The sequence below is a fragment of the Ascaphus truei genome, chromosome 14 (genome assembly GCF_040206685.1).
Source record: "Ascaphus truei isolate aAscTru1 chromosome 14, aAscTru1.hap1, whole genome shotgun sequence".
Taxonomy (NCBI): domain Eukaryota; kingdom Metazoa; phylum Chordata; class Amphibia; order Anura; family Ascaphidae; genus Ascaphus; species Ascaphus truei.
The window spans coordinates 51,370,921-51,387,006 of record NC_134496.1 but is presented as its reverse complement, the minus strand read 5'-3'; the positions used below and the strand labels follow the sequence as shown (position 1 = coordinate 51,387,006).

At 44.5% G+C, this 16,086-nt stretch overlaps 1 protein-coding gene across 1 annotated transcript in view; it reads right to left on the bottom strand.

Moving 5' to 3' along the window:
* DIS3L2 (DIS3 like 3'-5' exoribonuclease 2) overlaps window positions 1-16,086 on the bottom strand; it is a 197,070-nt gene that overhangs the window by 78,533 nt on the left and 102,451 nt on the right. Inside the window, 1 exon segment of the mRNA XM_075570969.1 lies at window positions 10,568-10,647. Within this exon segment, the coding sequence (XP_075427084.1) occupies window positions 10,568-10,647 (80 nt within the window).

Sequence of the window (16,086 nt, the reverse complement as noted above, 5' to 3'; positions counted from 1 at the left end):
GACGTCTGTGGCTGGGGAGGGGTTAACCGTTCGTGCTGGGACTGGCTATTCCTGCCATTCCAGGAAATGGTGATTTGAAATTAAAAAAAGGCACAGGGGAAGGTAAAGGAGAGGCCAGGAAAACAGCACCCCGCTGCTTAAATGGGAAACAGAGGCATTGGTTCCCATGAGCGGGCGGACTTGCCAAAACCGCAGGAAGATAAAAACAGAGTATTCATGCGGCCGTCTCCAATCCTTTCTGTTATCTTTGCGGAGAGCTGCAGAGGGCTGTGTGAGAGGGAACCAGTGAACCCCTGTGACAGGGCGTGAGGGGGAATCCCTGCTGGCAGCCTGGATTATACGTCGGAAAGAGACCAATCGGCCGCGTGTGTCGCTGCGATCACGCACAGTGCAGTAATGGGAATGACCCGGACACGGGCAGGAAGTACGTGGCCCAACTCAACTCCTGTACAAACCTAGTCAAAATGCCACCAGTTCTCTCCCCCCCCCCCAGCACACAGACCATATATACAGAGCACGCACAAACAAACACACACACACACACACACACACACACACACACACACACACACGTAAAGATTGGAGCGGGTGATACTGCCAATGTACTAAACTGTATTATGTAGAAAGGTTTAAAAAAAGCCGGCTCACCGAATGGTGCAATCGTGTCTTTACCAGCTCAACATTTCAGCCTCCCAATGGCTTTTGAAAAATGCTCCTTTGAAAACCCAAAACTTTTAGCTACAGTAGTACAGACATTTATTGTGCCCGCTTTTTTGACACACACACACACACACAATATAAAGATACGACTAGAGCGAGATTCTTAAATGACCTTGTGTTGTTCCCAGTACCCATGCATAGGTCTCCAGAACAGAACCACTATATGACTTCCCAGCGCAGGTTTAAAGAAATGAGGGGGATAAAACCCCTAAAACAAGTTGTATTCCCCTTTAATATTAGCAAGAAGGAAAAACAAGAGAATGTCAAGAAATACAGAGAAAGGTGGCAACGATGCTTTGGTTTGTTGGGAGTGACTTTTACAGGGAAATCTCAGATGTTTTGTCCACAGAAAATGCTGCATCTTTTCCCTTTCCCAGATAAGGGACCACGGAACAGGGCAGAGACCACAAAACTAAATCAGCGACCCGTGGAACAAAGCCCCTTATTCTCAGGGAGCAGAAAGGTGCAATTACTCCAACAAGCTGCCTTGTCAGTTCCTACAAACAGAAAGCCCCTTCGGGTGCAAGAGGCAGGGGGAGACCTCACACGCAATGTTTCCCTACAGATGCACATTGAAAGAACACAGTTCACGGCCTCACTTCCCTCTCCCGGACCACGGCAGCCAGTACGTACGTACAGTGGCGAGAAAACGTGTGTGAACCACTTGGGATGTTCACAGATTTCAAACTTAAAATGTTATTAGGTCTTAATCAAAGTCCTAATAATAACTAAAGATAACATGATCAAACAAATGACGCAAAAACACAAGACACACTTTCAACATTTATTTATCCACAAACGATTCAACATTCGATATCCACGTGTGAAAAACAATGTGACCCTTTGAGGAATTTTTGCCCATTCCACCTTACAGAACTGCATCAGCTCAGTGACATTTGAGGGCTTCCTTGCATGGACAGCTCGCTTCAGGTCTGGCCACAACATTTCGATGGGGTTTAGGTCCGGATTGTGACTACGCCATTCTAAAACATGGATTTTCTTCATCTGCAGATCTACTTGCATGTTTAGGGTCATTGTCTTGCTACATGATCCACTTTCGCTTCAGCTCACGGACGGATGGCTTGACATTCTCCACCATAATCTTGATACAATGCAGAATTCATGGTTGTGCCAATGATGGCAAGCAATCCAGGTTCTAATGCAGCAAAGCAGCCTCAAACCATCACCTTCCCACCACCATGCTTGGGATGAAGTTCTTCTGTTCAACACAGTTTTGGTTTTGCCAAACGTCGTTTCTCAATGGAGGCCAAAATTTCTACGTGACTTATCATCCAGAGAACATCCAGAAGTTGAGGAATAGGCTACATGCCGAACTTCAGACGGCAGCAACGGTCTTTTTAGAGAGCAGTGGTTTCCTTCTGGCTATCCTGTCATGTAAACCATTCTTTTTCAGTCTTTTGTGATAGTTAGCCAAGGCAAGAGTGGCCTACAGATCTTTGGATGTTACTCTGGGGTTTTGTGACTTCCTGGATTATTGGCCGGTTTGTTCTTGGAGAGATTTTGGTAGGAAAAACTCTCCTGGGTAGTTACTGTGGTCTTGAACTTTCTTCATTTGTCCAACAGTCAATTGGTGGAGGCCCAAATTCTTAGAAATGGTTTTGTAACTCTTTCTAGACTAATGAGATCAGTAACTGCTTTTCTGAGGCCCTCATAGATGTATTTTGATCGTGGTAAGCCGTGTTTCCACACACCTGTACGGTGCAGACCAAACTCACAAAGTGTCTGATATTTATATAGGGTGGGGCCTCCCAAACTCACACCTGAAGATCTACCTAATTATTTTAACCTGATTATAATTATCTTTTCACATACCTTGACTCTAAATTACTCATTGTTTGTCTAATTCACACCATTTTGTTTCAAAAGACATGAAATTGGTTAATATAAACCCTATTGGATAGTTAAGAAGAGACTGGTTTTGATTCAGGAACGTTATCATGGAAAAATGATGGAATTTTCGTAATTACCACTGCGGTTTACAAACTCTCGCCACTATGTAGATCTTTATTTATATAGTGCCACTCAGGTACATCACGCTTTACACTACATGACATAATATTATTAAATTAAGAAAAGGAGTCCCTGCACCGAAGAGCTTACAATCCAATTACACTGCAGCTTTGGACAGGGAGTGTTTGAAGTGGATGCAGCTTCCTCCCCTATAAGATAAAGGATTTTCAGCCTATTATTTGCAGTTATTGAAAGCAGGATGTAACATCATACATGGAACATCTTTCTTTCTTGTATAGAACAAACCGGCACTGCGCACATTGCTAATCCCTCCTCCCTCGCATGTCTCTTTCCATACGCATCCCCCCATTCTAATTATGGAAGAAGTAGCGCTCCCTTTGTGGAGAGGGGTACATTTATTTTCCCTCCAGGGTTCGGAGATTGACATGCTCTGCATTCTCCCCAGACCCCCACTCGGCATTGTGAGGCTGTGCATGAAGCCAACTCCATAAACCCTCTCTGTGCATCTTGTACATCAGAGGGGTCACCTTCCACTGCAACACTAACACAATACACCAACAGCACAGTCACACAGTTTAAAAAGTGGAACACACACACACATACGTATGTGTACATTGTTATGCTTTAATGGCCGCTGTATTAGGAGCAGCTCCTCCTCCCCCTGCATTGTTGGAGGGCTTCGTAATGTGTATTGTCACGGTGTAACAGACAGAATACAGCAAGGTGAGAGTACCTGCTCACTCGCATGAAGTTGGCGTGACAATACATTTTAGAATTGAAAGGTTTATCCCGTCTGAAAGACCCACCCTCGCTGAACTTGTGATATTCACACATACTTTCCACATAAAACAGCTGCACCGTCCTAGAGGAAAATAAACAGATTATTTAAACAGGGATTAGAACTAGCCTTTTGACCTGGTTTCTGGTGAAAGTCCCCAATGCATTCCGACAGGCGCACTGCAAGTGTCCACAGTACAGAACTACAGGTAACCACTGCGTAGCGTGTTACCTCTCCATGCAGATATATGCACCCCACAGGGGGATTTATAGAGGGGTTTTAACCTATTCACCAACAATTATATACTGCAGGAGAGGCCAACTCCAGTCCTCAAGGGCCATCAACAGGCCAGGTATTGGGGCTATCCCCTGCTTCAGCACAGGTGGCCACTGATTGAGCCAATCCCCAATACCTGGCGATGTTGGTGGCCCTTGAGGACTGGAGTTGGCCACTCCTGAAATACTGTATAAACAGAGTATCTGAGGATTTTCCTGTAATAACGATAAAAACAGCTTACAATAAAGCCTTCATTTAACGGAGGTAGAGAAGCAAAAAGGGGCGGGCAGCCAGTCTCACGCCTAACTAGGAGAATGTCGTTTAATACAAGCTCATTAGCATCCACTGATGAGAATAGTGCATCTTTGCCCCTGCACTGTACCAACTTCGCACCGTTTTAATATGGAGTGAATACAGCCATGTTTTTTGATGATTACAAGACCGTTGGATATTAGTGAACAGAGCACTAAATAATGTCCGGGGATTGTCACCTGCAGAAATACCACGGGCTGAGCGGCCAGTGAGGGGTATAGAAGACACTATATATACTAATATACTAAACATCCAGTAAATGTGTACATGGGACGGAGTGCAAGCTTTGCGTCAAGTAAGGGTACCATGTATGGAATTAACTTGCTTTGCTTACAGCTAAATGATGGAGCAAAAATGGAAGCTGCTTCCAGACTAGAGACACTACCAGTAACGGGTCTACAAACGGGCGGCCTGATGTCCACCTCGGAGACTCCCGGGTGGTGATCCGTCATCCTGTGGTGACCTCACTACAGGGTACAGGGTCCGGTCCGTGCCCCTCCCTGCTCTCTTCACACAGCAGTGCTTCTTCCTTCCTGTAAGGGGAGCCCAGCGCACGTAACAAGCATCCGGACATCACCTTCCACAGCTCCACAAGGTCAAAGGACTGGAGGACATTACCCCAAGCAAGGTTAACACCTCCTGTGCCAAACATGTATCCATATGCAAACCAAGCCCCTCGAGCATTAAAGTGGCTGCATTTTCAAGCAATTCAAGTACCTCTCCCCACTTCATAAAATTCATCACATTAAAGGTTATTTTTAAAATAATAATGATCAGTTTTTCTACACTTTCTTTGCAATCTGAAGCCCTTTGCTGTTAGACGGGTATACAAAGACCTCGCTAATAATAAAATCATTCTGTTTGTGCCCGAGGTTTCTAAATGCAGCAGCAATTCCAGAAAAAAAAATAAACATTTTAAAGTTTAATTGAAGTTTAAAACAACAGACGTGCGGGTTAAAGAAGAGAGCTGGGGGAGGAGGCACAGAAACACTCATTGCAGAATCCGTCCCCAGGAAAGCAGCCAGGGTACAGCAGGCCGCAAATGGCTTCGGAAGGGTCCGGAGTTCAAACACAGTGCAGAAGTGAAGTCCTCTGCTGCGTGTGTGTGCACAGAGCAACACAGAGGCAGGTCAGGAGAAGGGAAACACACAGGGACCAAGAACATACAGTTTTATGGGAGAAAAGATTGGCCAAGTGGTAACAGCATCAGTCAGAAGCCTTCAGTAATAATACTCACCTCTTAGGATGTCAGACAGAATATAGCTGGAAAGATCACTCTTTGGGGCACAAGATTACAATGTGCCTGAAAAATGCTATGTACAGCACTACAGTATGTGTGGCTGCAATATCAGATCGCCAGAGGATGAAGCTAACTCCTGTTAGGAGCAGATCAATATCCCTACACTGCAGCTACAGGACATGCCATAGCCTGGCATTAGAGTTAAGTTTGTGTGTGATTTATAAAAAGGGTCCCAGCTTTCCAGACATCTTAAAAATGTAAATTCACAACAAAAAATTGAAGTTTTATTTTAGCAGCGTAGTCTCAACTCGGTACGGCTTCCAGCGCAACACGGAGGGCAGTTTCATGCAGCACACCTTGCTAATGGGAAACTAATGGGCGTCCACTTAGAAGATGTGACTGTTCTTGAATTTAAACACTGGATCTCTCCATGAATAAAGCCATTAAATCTTAGTCCGGACTTTGCTTTTAACTTGTTAATAAACACATCAATTTTGCTCCGAACCAGAAAATGGCAGTAATCCCAATGAATTGATTAAAAATAGAGAAAATCTGCACAGAAAAACATGCCATTTATAAAGATGGACAAAAAAATAAAAAAAATAAAGTGGCGTCTGCTTTAAATATAGATATTTTGTCTGTTCCGCCCTTGAGAGGTGAATGCCAGCAACGTGTTAATCAGGAATATGACAATTATTAACCTCTTTGGCACTGAAGGGGAATGTCCGTGGAAACAAATAGGTGAAGATCAGATTGGCAGCTCGAGTGCTCACAGATCTGAGCGACGATCACATTTCAAAGCTGCCAACAATTAGAACACATCACCCCATCATTTAAAGCCCTGGTGCGGTCACGGTCACCTGAGAGAGGTAAAAGGTTCGACACCGTCATCTTTACCCCGTGAGAAAAACAGAAGCAAACAGGACGAGTGACCCTGCAACCCCTCATGGGAGAGATTGGGAGAGGGACGCTGCATCATTGTGAAACGTGTAAGAGAGAGTGAGCTCATGGGGGAAGAGGAATGGTTTACTCTGCTGGTTACAGCTCTGGACTTGTTCTCATGAGCTCATCCTTGGCACACGGCAGGTGAACATTGTATGTAGCTTAAAGGTTTAAGAACAATCCTCACCAGTAACACAAAAGGCAATATTCATCAATCAAGTGCACATGTAGAGGAGATGGTATCAGAATACACAGCACCAGAATACAGCTGCCCTTGGACCAAACCCTACAAGGAACTCCACCACACTGCTATGCAATGGTATACATTTGGTGCAAAATTAAAAATGCTCTGTGAATCCATTTCAAAAAACGGTAAATCATTAACTATGCTGGCACGGGCGGGAGGAAATACCGGACCTGTCGCAATAAAAGTAATGCAGAAAACTACACTGAGCAAGCTGCACATGGTTTTATATGAGAAGGGAAAACTCCAGATTCAGATGAATTTGATATCACATCTGCCTTGAATGTCTCTGAATTATATACATCTTTTGTTGGTCTTTGAGTATTTTACTTTGCAAGGACATTTTAGTTTCATCACTTGGCTTTAAAAACACAAAGTGGCCTGGTTAAAATCCAGCAGAAATGTGCAGAAGTAACTGGCCATGTGGGCAGCGTTAGCAGCCGAAAGCACAGAAAATCCAGCCAATTGTTGGGTATTTCTATACATTTTGCCACGAGCCTCGGGGACAAAAGTAGTGTCACAAAAAGTGAGCGATTTATAATGCAATGAGCCATTTCTGAAGAGAGTGCTCAATAAAACAAGAGCAGAAAGAGCGCAAGATAAAGGGCGAGAAGCTGGAGCCCACCGGAATAATACAAATAGGAACATATTTGTCACTGCTCTTAAAGTGGAAATCTCTCCCCATTGAATTACTTTGTAAACAGGTATAAAGCCCCACGTCTGTCTGCAATTCCAGAATCTAAACTATGCTAAAGCCTCCTCACCGGAAAGAAATACATCATTTCTTATTTCGTCTATATTTATCATCAATAGGTTACCTCATACATACCAACAAAAAAAGGTAGGGGGGAAAAAAAAAAAATTTATTTGGTTATTTACTGTGACAGACAGAAGAACGAACATAACAATGCAGAGAGTGTGACGGAGAGAAAGTTATTAATACCAGATACGGAGATTTGAGATCACGGAAATTCGAGACCACGGAATCAGTCAATTGCTGCTATTTTCTATCTTTTTGTCTAAAGGATGAACGAAATAAGGCAATTCCCACGCAAATATTTTTGGACTCCTTAATGAGGACCCCAGTGTTCATCTACAAACTGCCACGGTGCGAATGCAAACTGCTCTAATGGTAACATCCTCCTAAAATATGAAACCACCTTTATTTGGGGGCCCGGGTGGTCTTGCTGCGTTATGTGAGATACAAACAGATGATATTTTATGGGCCACGTTAGATCCAAGTGCGAGCTTGGGAAAAAGAAAGCAATGTATGACTGGTTGTTACCAAAAAGATTACCTGCCCATCACAGATGGCTAGTGGGCACTAATTGCCTAATAACACAACAGATGTTGTTTTTTTCGGGTTTGACCTTTTTGGCATTGTGAATTTTTCGCATCTATCCATCCAGTTCATTCCAACCCATCACTTGAACTGGGTGGTCACCTAATGAATTTAATTTCAAACAGGTCCCCCGTTGGGAGCCGTGTCTGAGCACAAGAAGAGACCTGCGAGTTTGGAAAATCACTACACACGGTCACTACACTACATCACTACACCACAGCCTACAATAGGCTTAGTTCTCCAGGACTGATACAGCTAGAGAACTTTGAACTGCTTCTCGCAGCAAACTGCTACAGTAACATCAAGTCTAGTTATGTCTAGTTACTGTATAGCGAAGTACTCCACATATGTCAACAGTATAAAAAATGTGCGCTACGGTGGACTCGCATAGAGGTTTGGACGGGATTCTCCGTACATGTAACTTTGCACGCGCTGCACACAAAGCACCTGGTGGTCTCAGCCAGTGGAAAAGTTGGTGCTGTCTCTTATCCACCGGTAAACACTCTGATAAAAAAGATTAATGGGCATGACCTCAGACGTGATGCACTGCACAATGGTGATACCCCGCACCCGACAATACCACCCCATGAGAGATTCAAGTCTCAGCGTGTCATAAAATGTGCATGTTTAACTTACACACACTGGCTTAACCCCTCAACCGCTAGAGCGGCTGCAACTTACTGCAAACCCAGCTCTCGATGTGCATCTTTGCACCGCTGACCCCTCTAGCATTACACGTTACCTCGGCCTTCTCATTACAACACAAAAACCCCAAACTCGTGTAAACATCCAAGATGTGATAACTAAGGGAATGAGAAAGCTGGTCAAGTTATCCTTTTCCCACAAAAAAAAAAAAAAGAAAGAAAGTTTGTGTCATTTAGTATTAAATATCTCAAAACACTAAAAGATTCTGAAAGTTTGGTAAAGACAGGCGTGGAATCAAAGCTCATGCCTCATCTAAGCCCTCTTCCAAAACGTTGGAGGCCAGGAAACAGTCTAACATTTCCTAACAAAGTTAAACACGCACAGCAGCGTTGGGAAGAATGAACGAATCTGTGCCGCACTTTCACCTATTACACAATTCACAACAAAGGATATTTTTAAATTTTTTTTTTTTAGAAATGGTTTCATGACTCATGTGTTCACTTTAAGTTCACTATGCAAGGTATCAATTCATGATTTGTTTTAATTTACAGAACGTGTAAATCAGCAAAAGATGGGAAAAGGGGGATATCCCTATATAGGCAATACAAATATATATTTTTTTACGTTTAGAGGTTTTTCACAGAGTTTCTCCCATTTCCCGCTTGTTTTAAAGGACTCGTTGTGCCCTTGGAAAAAACTTAAAACTACTCAAAACATAACCATAAAATGTAACAATTTTAACCATAAAAGAACAAAATGGCTAGCGAGAGACTACTTGGCGTTGGTCACAAATAGGCGCGTGTTTGCGAGGGGGTTGTTAATTTCGAATGTTTGGAGCGTATTCAGGCAGATTTCCAGCTTCCTTCTGCTGGGCTCAGTGTGCTGGTGCAACTAGGTGCAAACTTTACGCAGACATAATTACGCAGAGATGTACGATTGCAAAAGATTTATATTATGTAGCCAATGGCACTAATCGAAGACCTCATCATATTTTAGGACCAGCTGCTAACGATTGTATCACCGAACTATATATTGGTGCCCAATTCCAGAAATAACAGTGGCTCAGCGCTAAAATGTTTAAACCCCGCCATTAATTTTGGCAATTACACCAAAACTGTAAAATCAGGCTTAGGTTCTGACAATTTTCCTTGCGCGTTATAAAACCTATACTCTACTGGATGAGATACATTAATTTGGCGCTTCCTCCCAGCCTCCTAACTGGTTCCCTTGTGTCCGTCCCAAGTATTACTCAATTCCTTGGCTAAAGAAATCGATCTACCCAGAATCCGTGTTGGCAATTTTAGCAAGTGAATCTGTGACAGATCGGCAGATACGTGTGGGTGACGGACCTTCTCTAGGCCTTCGGGAAGTCTGAAGTTGTATAAATTGTATTAGCTGCATGCGAAGAGATAGCGATAGACCAGTCAGCTATCAGAAGAATTAGCTCAGATGAAGTTGGCCAACACAGCAGTTCCATTCTGTTGAGCTTTAGTCCCTTATATTATATTCAGAAAGGCGTTACACATAACATGCTGTAGGTTAAAGTAATGAAACTATCGAGTCATCTTGTGGTTCAGGTGAATATGGTGTCACCCGAGCCCATGCATGTGACCAGCAGCTCAGTCATTCAATGTGTATACGAGGACAGCGCTGCAGTCTCCCCCTGTGTATGCACTTGTGTCCGCCCCACGGCTTTACTGACCATAACTTTATCTATCCTCTGTCCTGTAGAAATGTTAAGGTACACAGACAATTACACCCCAAATCTGTCACATACAGACACCAGGTATAAGGATCCCTGGTCGGTGTAGCTTACAATCTTAGAGGAAGGCATAAAAGTGGAGTGGGAGAAGACTATGCAAACACCTGCTAATTTTGGTGTATACGTAAAGCTCGTTTATTTAACACTTTAACCCATGAGAGCCATGTGTGGTCTGATTGCCACGAACACTATGCAAGCAGCTAATAGCATAAAGCCATTTCAGTGTATGGATTATAAGCCTGCGGGGGCTACAGATTTTGGGAGTGACGGTGTTCGCTGCAGCTGGGTATCAATAAGTCATGTGCTTCACCTACTTGTTGCTGTCTCTGTACTGGTAGATGTAGCAGCCTTGGGGCATCCCGCTTTCCTTGTCCAGAGTGAAGGCCAGCTTGAGCTGCACAAAGAGAAGTAGGGAATTTAGAAGGTGCATCAGTGCGGTTTGTTTAAATCGGCTATCCTGCCTCACAGCAGCTCGCACTGCAGCGCAAACTACACTGCTTTTAAAAAATCGGTCATATGTCGTTAGTAAATCTATTGATCTTATTGCATGAACACTTTCCTGATCAAGGCTATAAATTGGTATTGGGAGTTTTAGACCTCGGTAGCTTAAATGGTGGGGTCAGGAACACATGAAATCAGCACATCAATAGGACGCCACTGTTTAGTGAAAGAGTAGTGGATGTATGGCGCAGCTTCCCGGCACAGATACAGAAAGTCACCAACTTCTGGATTAGTTTTAGAACTAGTCTACAAAAAATAAAAAACTCTCCCAATTGCACTGGACTCACTATGGGGGATTTGTACCTATAGGGAAGCCGCCAAAATGTAGAGATCAGCAGTGGGACGAATATCTAGGATCCAGGTGCTCAACTCTACAGTATACATCAGGGCACTGCACACGGATTGCAGGCTTTGATACTATATCGACTTATGCAAAGCCCCAACATTTAGACCTCCTCATCCTATATAATGTTTAGAAAGCTATGAACAAGTTAGCCGCGCTTGCCAAAGCTTTATTCGGATGAAGTACAGTACTGTACTTTGCGCCACAAGAACTGGTCAAGTTCTTAGTGCGACTGGGGTAAAAGTACTGAATTCTACCGGCAAACTGAATGAGTTTCCATAGCCATCCTCCTACTATGGTTAGAGGAATCTTCCTTTATGCCCGGTGTCCTTCCCTTCGTTCTCACAGACTTGTGCACACAGTGCACAGGGTCACAGACTCGTACACACAGTGCACAGGGTCACAGACTCGTACACACAGTGCACAGGGTCTCACAGACTCGTACACACAGTGCACAGGGTCACAGACTCGTACACACAGTGCACAGGGTCACAGACTCGTACACACAGTGCACAGGGTCACAGACTCGTACACAAAGTGCACAGGGTCACAGACTCGTACACAAAGTGCACAGGGTCACAGACTCGTACACAAAGTGCACAGGGTCACAGACTCGTACACAACACGCAAACAACACGCACAGGTTCTCACAGACTTGTACACACAGTGCACAGGGTCACAGACTCGTACACAACACGCACAGGGTCTCACAGACTCGTACACAGTGCACAGGGTCACAGACTCGTACACAACATGCACAGGGTCTCACAGACTCGTACACACAGTGCACAGGGTCTCACAGACTCGTACACAACACGCACAGGGTCTCACAGACTCGTACACAACACGCACAGGGTCTCACAGACTTGTACACACAGTGCACAGGGTCTCACAGACTTGTACACACAGTGCACAGGGTCTCACAGACTTGTACACAATGTGCACAGGTTCTCAGCTGTTCAAAAAAAATGGTGACAATTTCCCTCAGTTTTCTTTGTGATCGAGACATGAGAAAGTAATAGGGTAAGTCAGAAGGACAAAATAAATATTTTCTTAAGCCGTTAGGACAGCAGCATTTGCACAGCAGTGTGCGTTATGATCCTCTACTAGTGAGAATATCAACACAATGGTTTGTAATAAACCTACCGCAAGAAGACTCTCATCCTGCGATATCGGTGTGTACACGTGTTAGTTTGTGCAGGAGGGTAATACAACTGATGTACAACTACCGTATTCTGCCCGTAGGAAGCCATGTGTTAACTAGTTTCTGAAGTGGGTTTAGTTTGCCAAAAAATGGCAAGTGTTGTTAAAAGTGCTTTTATTTCCTTTCACTTTTGCAAAAAATGTATTGCTATTGTTTTTGTTGGGCGGGGTGGAGGTGAATGCAAACAATGCATTATCTTGCAAACATAGATTTACTGCCGTGCATCAAGTAGGCTGCTCCTCCGGCGACAAAGGGTTAAAAGGGCTGTTCACTGATAAAACTCATTTGACAGGGAATGATTTGAGCTTGGCATGAGGCTTTGTGCTGGTGTTATCGCTTACATACGAGTAGAATATTGAGGTTATCTTTCACTCCTCACGCTTCCCGCCCTAGTGCACCACGGAGATGGATTACCACCAGGGTTTGCAGTGACAAGGCTTGAATAGCCACAGGCAAGTGTCTGAGAGCTTCCAAACACCCAGGATGATAAATAGGAGCTCATGTCAAGTTCACATCACAAGGCTGGAGTGTAATGTAGAATACAAAAAACAACAAACACTTCTTTCTCTGCACAACACAAAGCTGAACCAAGTCAATTAAACTCGTGCTGTATCTAGGAAACGGCAAAGTGTTTCATTCTGATGCAAGCCATCACTCATACAAAATATAGGGGGACAATGGTGATACTATAAGTGGTCACAAGCTGCAGGTCTCCCTACAACTTCTGGTCTTGTGCTCGAGGGTCTTCCCTGATAATGGAGAAGGAAGCAAATGTCCAGGTTGATGCAGCTTGGCTATAGGGATTTCCAGTGCTCCATTGACCTTTGAAGGGTCACGGATTTAGGGTGCCGGGTATGAGGACACTTCGGGATGTCTGCGCTAGTCAGAAATTGAATGGCAAATATTGTAGTTTGAGGCTGGCAATGTGTGCAGATTATTCACGATCATGAAGGTGATCCTACAGTATTGCAGAGACAAAGTGACATAGACAAATAAAGCCCGAAATGACGTCGGAACCATGCAGTTCCTGGGTCGCGGGGTGCTGCAGGAATCTACGTCATGTTTCGGGTTTCAGGACTCTGTAATGAACATTCGATTTGACATCAGGCTCCCAGGGCTACAGTGGGGCAGACCCATCTGACTTTGTGCAGCATCCTCCTCCTCCTCCCAATTGGTTAATGTATATATTTTGAACAGCAGCATGAAGAGCATTTTCATCCAGAAGTTATCTGGTGTGGAGGACAATATGAAGCACTCCTCGTTTGCTCTTAACGTTTCCTGACGATGTCTTGCACCAGCGCTGGAATGGTCACCATTCCCGGGAAGTAAATCTCACGGTAGGATGTCACAGTTACAATGATACGGTGTGTGTTCTTATGTAACAGATGGTTTCACCATATGGGAAGATGAAATCAATGCTATGAACGCATGCACCCGTCATGGTGAAAAAGGTCGAATCACACGTCCTGCAGGCTGGAAGCCACATGCGGTCACACAGCATCTACCATATGAACATAGGACAGTGCAGGCGCTACTGAACAAGCAAATACTATCAAATCTAAACCACATGCATCTACATTAAATGCAACACGGACGGTGTGATGAGTAAACATTTTTAATAAGACTAAAGTGTAATAAACTGGTGATCCGCTTCCCAGACACCACCACACTTTCCCAACACTGCTCACTACACACTTCTGATGGGTTTTGCACTCTATGAACCTCACAGTTCTCTCTGTAATCCATCCTGACATTTCCATTCATACGTCAGACAAAATGAAGGTGTCAGCGACAGACGAGATGCTAGGGCCCTTCGTGCTTACGCTGCAACCCCTAACTTCTGCCTCCAAGCCTGGCTAGAAAATAAACAAGCAGACATCAACACGACACATTGAAAAATAATGAAGGGGAAGATAATAAAAATTCATTCGAGACTATAAAAGTGACTTGTCTCTTTGCCGACAACTGGGGAAGGGAATAACATCTCATAGAATTGGAGCCTGCATGACTGCATCACAATACACAACATCACTCACGCACAGCACCACATGGGCACAATGGCTGCTGCTGCCCGTGGGGTCACCCTTCATACGATTAGCCATGGGCCCTAGTATTCAGGGGACATGGGCTGCCAAAGAACCATTGTGACCAAGAGACTGACTCCGACGGAAAGCTCTCCCCTTTTCTATTTTGGGGCTTTGAGAACTTCATCTCTGGTAAAAGGCATTGGGCTGGGAAAAGCCATATTTAGGCTGTAGGATCATTTCCCAAAAGTGCCATTGTTTTTCCTCTTTTCATAGACCCAGCAGGGGGCTTCCTCTCCCCTCACACACACACAAAGTTCCAGTGACGACTGGGTCACTCAATGTGCAGGACTGCTTACTGCGGACTTAAGAAAGCAACCCCCTCCCCATTTGAACCCCACCCCCCTCTATCAAGCAGGCAATTCGCCTGCTTTGATGTTCTTTTGGGTTAAAGCCCTCCTCATCCATCACTGACACTGAAGGTTCCAAAAAGGCCTGGGAGTTAGTTCACCTCTTTATAAACTGGAGAGGGGGTGTAGTTTGGCTTAAAGAGAAGAGTAGGGAGTCTGTCCTTGAATAGAGGGGAGTGGGGAGGGAATTAGAAAAGCATCTTAATTAATAACCTAATTATAGCTTTTGACTGCCCGTTTAGGAATAATTTACACCATCAGTGCCAGAGGGGGCTAGCAATGAGATGCAAGGAGTCACAAGTCTCACGAAATTAAATTAGCACTGATGGCAACGTGTTTTCTAGAAGGTTGCTTCCCCAAACCTTCCCCCGTTACACAGCACACCAACCCTTCCAAGCAGGTTACGCAGTGAAAAGATACGGATCAGCCACCAGCTTCGTACAACTCGTTATCTGAAAGGACTGCATCTTTACTACTCTCTCCTGCTTGACCGTAGGTGAAGTATCTACAGTGGGTGAAGCATGATGGGGTGTTGTTCAATAACCAGGAGAGATTGGTCATTGTCTGTCCATTCTTTGCTTTAATTAAACACATTTTCTGAACGGTCTCCGAGGCTACATCTTGCCGAGCTTTAGCTTTTTTTGTGTGATTTCTAGAGCAAAACAAACAGGGAAATGATGAAATGCCAATGTGTGACAGACCGTCACTGTATATACTGTACATTGGCAGCCACATCTGAGCTCTTACACACTGCAGAAGGTGCGCCCGTTTTTACAGTATACCCATGTATCAGGTTATTGCACCTGCTGGGAACGCAGAATATCACCATTGTTGGTGGCAGCGATAATGCAGAATGTCACAGAATATCCCAACATAGTGCGCCAACGGGGGAAATAACCCCTCTGTATGCATGTTCGTACCTTCACCAGACCCAGGGGTTCTCATCTCCAGTCCTCAAGACCCTCCCCTCCCCCCCTCCCAAAAAGGCCAGGTCTTCAGCTGAGCCACTTGTGCAGAAGCTGGGCTATCCTTAAGACCTGACCTATTGAAGGGTCTTGAGGACTGGAGTTGACCACCCCCGACTTGACATTCATTTCCTTTTCGCCGACTACCCATCGCTGTCACCCTATATTCATCAAAATCATTAACTGGCCCCTACCGCTGCCCTGTTCTCGGCCATGTGGGATTTGCTCCTGTCAACACCTGTCCGACCACATGCATTTTAGGTCTCCGTCTGCCTGAACTTTCACGAGTCCCCCAAAACATTTTGGCAGGGTTGGCAAATACGGCTTGACAGCTTGTTTATTTGAACTCTTCCTGGCTGAAAGGTGCCAGATACACACCAGAGCAC